This window comes from Apodemus sylvaticus, chromosome 1 (genome assembly GCF_947179515.1).
Source record: "Apodemus sylvaticus chromosome 1, mApoSyl1.1, whole genome shotgun sequence".
NCBI lineage: Eukaryota > Metazoa > Chordata > Mammalia > Rodentia > Muridae > Apodemus > Apodemus sylvaticus.
The window spans coordinates 168,956,646-168,963,062 of record NC_067472.1 but is presented as its reverse complement, the minus strand read 5'-3'; the positions used below and the strand labels follow the sequence as shown (position 1 = coordinate 168,963,062).

The window sequence follows — 6,417 nt, the reverse complement described above, 5'->3', positions numbered from 1 at the left end:
TCTGTTCTGCAGCTGATCTGTTCTGGTTGGAGGCACTGGAAACTGTCTGTGCCAAAGAAGACTTGCAGGGTTCCATCCCAAGATCACTGAGCTCAGGCCCCCGCAGGCTCCGAGGCCTGCTCTGCTTTGCCACAGAAATCACGTTAGCCGGGGTCTCCTGTCTGTGCACTGTTTTGTCACTTTGCCTCTTCCAGAGGAATAAATCATGCTTAATAAAGCTGGATTGGTGTGGCTGCAGGTAAAGGGAGGCTGGAAAGAGGGTGTGGCTGGGTTTGGGACCGGACTCCTAGAAGCACTGATGCCTGAGGAGAGTTGCCTGCAAGAATCTGGATCTCAAACAGGAAGACGGTGCAGGAGTGCAGATCACACAATGGCGCACAGCCAGGAATTAGGTTCCTGGGGAATCCAGCTGGTACCCGCTGCTTGAGGGTAGAGGAACGGGCCCTATTGGCTGCAGAGGTGGCCTGTGTTGGCGAGGAAAGGGTGAGGGTCTACAAAGGTGGGGAGAATGGTTTGCAATAGGAAACAACCAGTCACGCAGTGCCTGGGTCAGAGAGGGGGTGGGTAAGAGACAGCCCAGAACTGCACAGCAGCCTGGGGTCCTGAGAACAGTGCCACAGAAGCTGGAGCACGGAGAGGGACTGAGGGCGGTGCCACAGAAGCTGGAGCACGGAGAGGGGCTGAGGGCGGTGCCACAGAAGCTGGAGCACGGAGATGGGCTGAGGGCGGTGCCACAGAAGTTGGAGCACCGAGAGGGCTGACACTCAGCTCTGATGAGGGAGAGCTTCAGGGAAGAGTGGGCTGCATCCTTTTTCTCCCCTAGGCGGGGTGCCCTGGGGAAGCTGGCTCCGGTCAGTGCCCAGGCGCAGAGCCTGGGAGTTGAGCTCTGAATGAGCCCGAGGAGGTCAGGTGTTAAGGAAGGAGGGGAAGCTGAGTCAGGCTCGTGGCTGAACGGATTTATTTTCCAGGGGACACCGCGCTCATTCACGTTTCCGCAGGTGGATGTAGACAATGCCGCTGACCAGAGCGAGTGGAAAAGCCACCCAGGCCAGAGCGAAGCAGTAACCAAAGCTGCCCCCACGCGGGTGCTTCGCCAGGATCTCCTCAGCGTGGATGGCATAGATCAGTGCCCCGGAGAACACGGCTGCACCTGCGGAACCACCAACAGCAGTGTGGGGCCGGGCGCACGGGATGCCGCCCTGCCCTCGGTCCTCAGTGGTGTCCCAGAACCACCACCGCCGCTGGTCCCTAACTGCGCATCTGCGAAATAAGGCCACGGCAGCTGTGCGTCCGTGGAATCTCTCTGAGTTTTTCATGAGCCAAACATGCAAACATGAGATAGTAAAATGAAGGGGGTTCTCTGGGAACCCAGGAAGATGTTTTCAAAACCACTACGACTAACTCAGCCCTTTACCACCTGGACCCAAAGAAAAAAAGAGAGAGCGAGAGAGCTGTGCTTTCAGATCTCAGTGACCGCTTCATCTCCCGCCCCCACTGTCTCAAGCCTCAATTTATTTGACCTTAAAAAAGAAGTGGGACATACGCGGGCCGTGGTGGCGCACGCCTGTAATCCCAGCACGTGGGAGGCAGAGGCAGGCGGATTTCTGAGTTCGAGGCCAGACTGGTCTACAGAGTAAATTCCAGGACAGGGCTATACAGAGAAACCCTGTCTCGAAAAACCAAAAAAAAAAAAAAAAAAAAAAAAAGAAGTGGGACATAATGGGCCACACCTGCACTCTCAGCTGCCCAGGATGCTGAGGCCTGAGGACAGAAATTTCAAGGCCAGCTAGGACGTTTTATCAAAACCTATTTCCAAAAAAAAAAAAAAAAAAAAGATAAAAAGAGGGTTGAAAGCACATGCCTACAACCCACATGTGTGGAGCTGGCCACGTGCCTCAGACGGGAGGGGAAGAGTCTGTCTGGCAGACCACAGGCCCTCCCTGTGTTACAGCCCCAGTATTGGGAGGGGGGGGGGGGACAGAGAGACGGACAGAGACAGAGAAACAGGTGCCCAAGGAGCAGCAGTAGGCTGGTGTGACCCAGAATATTCCTTTTGTGGATCCCTTAACTGCCTCCGTCCCTGGAACCCAAATCATTCACCAACGCCAGACTTCCCAAGCACCGCTCACCACAGAACCTCTGAGACTCACGCACGTACACCTCCACTGGCCCGCGGGGGTCACGGAGGCCGCGCTCAGGAAAGGGCTGGGATCCTGAGGATGCTTTTCGGTTTGAGCCTTGAGTGCCCCTCCATCCCTCGCCTCCACCCCATTCCCGAGCTGGGGGAAGTGCTTACTCGTGCAAAGCTGGCAGAGGCCGGTGGCGTAGAAGAGCCCTCCTCTTCGCATGGTGTAGAGTTGGAACATGAAGAGGATGAAGGACAGGCAGCAGAGGATGAGAGACAGCACCATGAGCGCCTGCACTGCCTTCAGCCAGCCTGCAGGGGGCGACAGGTGAGGTCACAGCTGGAGCCGCGGTCCCCACTGGCTGGACTCTACCCACTCCAGGTTCAGCTAGGCAAGCTTCAAGGGTGTGCATGTCACAAGGATTACCAGGCAAACATCTTACTGGTGAGCTCCATCCCCACGCTCACTAACTTAGAATCCTGGAGGGAGGCAACTCCGTCTCTTAGAACTCTGGCCTTTCCCCGGTCAATGAATGGCTCCCACATTCATAACACTAGCTCCATTTCTTTAGAACTCTGAAAAGTCTTCTCAGAGTTTAGGGAGCTTTCTCTCCATTCCTTAAGCTGCAGCGTGTGGCCTCCACCCTCTCTGGATTTATCAATGCCTGTCCATCCAGACAGGCTGCCCATGGCCGCCCAGGTGCTCACTCACTGCCTAGGCTAGGTGCCCAGCCCTGGGCCTGGCAGGCCTTTTCCTGCCCTCAACTGTGTGCTCACCGTTCTCACTGACGTTACTGCAGGCCCACGTTTGAGTGGTGCTGTTCCACGTGCAGTCATACCACAGGTTCAGGGACTCCTTCTCTGGGAGAGTCCACCAGGACTGGAAGGGACAGAGACCAGGGAGGGTGGGTGAGGTGAGAAGAGGGACAAAGGGTGTCAGGGGGAGGAGGATGGAGGCCCCGATGGGCCAGTGTGGGCGAGGCCAGAGAAAGGACACATGCAGCAGTAGAAGCTGGGCAGAGGAGAGGCAGGGGTTGGAGGGGCAGAGGAGAGGCAGGGAGGTGGAGGGGCAAAGGAGAGGCAGGGAAGTGGAGGGGCAGAGGAGAGGCAGGGATGTGGAGGGGCAGAGGAGAGGCAGGGATGTGGAGGGGCAGAGGAGAGGCAGGGATGTGGAGGGGCAGAGGAGAGGCAGGGATGTGGAGGGGCAGAGGAGAGGCAGGGATGTGGAGGGGCAGAGGAGAGGCAGGGAGGTGGAGGCACAGAGAGGCAGGGAGGTGGCGTCTTAGAAATGGGCTGTAGCTGGGGTTCCTGGTGAGTTGGGAATTTACCTTGTCCAAAGTAGCCACGAAAAGCAAGACAAGAATGAGGATGTGGAGGGCAGAGACCACCAACAGGAGGAGTGACATGGCTGCCGGATGTCTGTCGGGCTCAGAGCAGGAGAGGCAACCCTGCAGTGGGTAGGAGCACTCAGTCCTCGGGGGAAGAGGGCTGGGGAGGACTCGAGTCTGCGGGAAGTCTCTGGAGCAAGGGAGAAGGAGAGGAAGCTGAGAAGTTCCTCCCTGGGGAGAAGGGTACGCTGGGGACTCTGTGCTTCTGGACAGAGTGGGACAGAGAATGTCCTAGATGGACTTTTGGGAGACAGGGGAATGGACAGGACTAACAATGAGTTGGTGCATCTTCAGCGCCCCGTTTGTGGGCTGTGTGGGTCACCATATGAAAGTTTACACTGACACCCTTTCCCATCCACCAGGAGCAGGAATTGCCCCCGGGACAGGCATCCTTGCCTCACTCACTCTTTCCTGGGGTGACTCATGGGTGACTCATCCCCTCCGTCAGCACCAGGGAAATGCCAGCCCCTGGCTGAGTCTCTGTGGTCCTCACCCAACCGACTGCAGACCCGAGGCTCTCCAGGCTCTCCACACTCAGAGAGATGGATTTGAAGCAGGGAGGGTGTGGTCTGAGTGGAGAGACCACCTCCTAGCACCCTTCAGTGTCCAGAGAACTCAGCCAGCCCTGGGAGCCCTCCTGCACCCCTTAATCTCAGGAGGGAGTAGAAGACCCCAGGGAGAAGCCCCAGGGCATTCCTCGCGGTGGGCTCTGTTGGGACACGTCTCATAGACGGCCCTACCCCTTCCGGTATTCCCACCACAAAGGTTGAGAGACCACTTCTTCAATTACCAGACTCCTCCAGAGCTAAGAGTGGAGAATCTCTTCCTCCCATGGTGCCATGCCGCCCAGAAAATAAAATCCCGTCTGAATAGCGGATTGAAAACTTACCGAGAGTCACTGAAGAAGTCAGAGCTGGAGTCTGTCCTCAGTTGGGCCTCTTGCCCCGCCCTTCTGCTCCCTCCTTCCACTCTGAGGCCCCCGCCTCCCTCACCGCCTTCCTCCCACCCCGTAATACCCACCCTTCTCCCTCTGCCTTCCCCTCCCTCCCTCCCTTTCTCTCTCTCTCTCCTCGGGTGGTTTTCTGCGTCTCTCCACTCTCAATATATACCAACCCTTTTATATCCACTGTAGCCTCGCCCAGCTGAGGTCTCCAGTCAGGGGAGGGCACAGAATCTTGGTTCCTTATTCCCTCCTCACGCAGTCACACAGTAGGCATGCATGTTCTGGGACCTCCTTTCAGGGCTCAAATGAGAAGTCCTTGGGGCCCTGGGTGGGGCATGTTACCTCCTAGGACTGGATGCCTGCTCTCTTTGATGAAGTTTGGGGCAGAGAAGATGACACAAGAATCTGTAGAAGGCCAGATCCTGAGACATGGATCCAACTTTGGGCTGGCTCATGGCAGGACAAAAAGTAGCACTCTATGGAAAGGACCAGGATGTAGCCTTTAAGAATGCCAGTGTCACTGTTTCTTGGTTGTGTGACCTGGGATAGATTATTTCACTTACTTGAGCCTCAGTTTGCTAATCTGCATAGTGGGTATAATACACAGTCAATAAAGAAGATAGAGTGATGACAATGACAACTGGGTAGGTGGATGCTAATTAAAAAAAGGATACAGCCGGGTGGTGGTGGCGCACACCTGTAATCCCAGCACTCTGGGAGGCAGAGGCAGGTGGATTTCTGAGTTCGAGGCCAGCCTGGTCTACAGAGTGAGTTCCAGGACAACCAGGGCTATACAGAGAAACCCTGTCTCCAAAAAACAAAACAAAACAAAACAAAATCCTGAAAAGCCTCTTGGAGGTGGTGATATTTGACCTGAGTCATTTGGGCACCAGGGAGAAAAGAAAATGTCCCAGGCTTTGGGAAGAAACGTCGACTGTTTGGACAGCAGACAGAAAGGCCAATGTGACTGGAGCACAGGGAGCCTAGGGTGTGGTGAGTGGGACATCAGAGGATTCACTTGGAAATTCATGGGAGAATCAGGATTTTACTGTAAGTGCTGTGGGAGGCCATTAGAATTCTCACAGCACTCTAGTCCCAGGTTTTTTGTTTTGTTTTGTTTTTTTCAAGACAGGGTTTCTCTGTGTAGCCCTGGCTGTCCTGGAACTCACTCTGTAGACCAGGCTGGCCTCGAACTCAGAAATCCACCTGCCTCTGCCTCGCGAGTGGGAGACCGGGCGCTGGGTACCACAGCACAGACTGCAGGCGTCACTGATGACTTCTCCATGCTTTGCTTTGTCTGTAAAAGAGGGAGAGCCTAGTGGGTAGCTTAGATCTAGAGCAGGGCGTGGCAATTCTGTACAACTTATCGCAGGCTTTGGAGCCCCGAGTGGAGTCAAGGGAACTCCAGTTCAGAGGCTCTAGTAATTGGAGAAAGGGCAGAGACTTGGGTCTCTGGGCTTTGGGAAGCTAAAGTTTGGAATTTTAAATGAGGATGGATGGAGGAGGGCGCAGAGACTGGGGAAGTCTAACTCTGATCCTGGAGAGAACAGAGAGTGGGTCACTGAGGACAAAGCAGGGGGGCGGGTCTGGGATGGAGTCTTGTACTCCTCTATGATTGCAGGGACTGAGGGTTGCATCCCAGGAGGAGTGTTGGAACCAGGGGCAAGGAAGCTCCTAACGGGCTGAGGAAGCCAGCTGGGAACAGTTTTAACAATCCCCAAGAGTTGGAAAAGTTCGGTACTTGGGGTACCTAGGGGAGGCGTTTAGGGAATCCCCAACAACAGTGTCCAGTAGAAGTGGGAGCATCTGGAGACTAGGGTGGTGGTGACGGGATCTCCCCTGCCCAAGCCTCGGAGGAGCGCTGCATCGCAGCCACTTCCTCCCACAGGAAACCGCAGGCGTCGGGCACACCCAGCCTCTAGGCAGTGGCGTCCACAGCCCCCTTGCAAGACCACGTGGGA

The 6,417-nt window shown here is 55.7% G+C and overlaps 1 protein-coding gene across 3 annotated transcripts; it reads right to left on the bottom strand.

Moving 5' to 3' along the window:
• Positions 1–941: 941 nt before the first annotated feature.
• On the bottom strand, positions 942–4,516 carry Emp3 (epithelial membrane protein 3). 3 transcript variants are annotated; one of them, XM_052162736.1, is made up of 5 exons: positions 4,403–4,516; positions 3,454–3,573; positions 2,903–3,005; positions 2,297–2,437; positions 942–1,150 (listed from the first exon to the last, which is right to left on the bottom strand). In XM_052162736.1, exons 2-5 carry the CDS (start codon positions 3,529–3,531, stop codon positions 981–983), a joined length of 492 nt encoding a protein of 163 aa, XP_052018696.1. In that variant the 5' UTR covers positions 3,532–3,573; positions 4,403–4,516; the 3' UTR covers positions 942–980. The 3 variants fall into 3 exon arrangements, with proteins under 3 accessions (XP_052018696.1, XP_052018687.1, XP_052018705.1); XM_052162727.1 differs by having other exon boundaries at positions 3,454–3,643; positions 4,403–4,512; XM_052162745.1 differs by lacking the exon at positions 4,403–4,516 and adding an exon at positions 4,304–4,375 and having other exon boundaries at positions 3,454–3,643.
• Between the last annotated feature and the right edge of the window lie 1,901 nt (positions 4,517–6,417).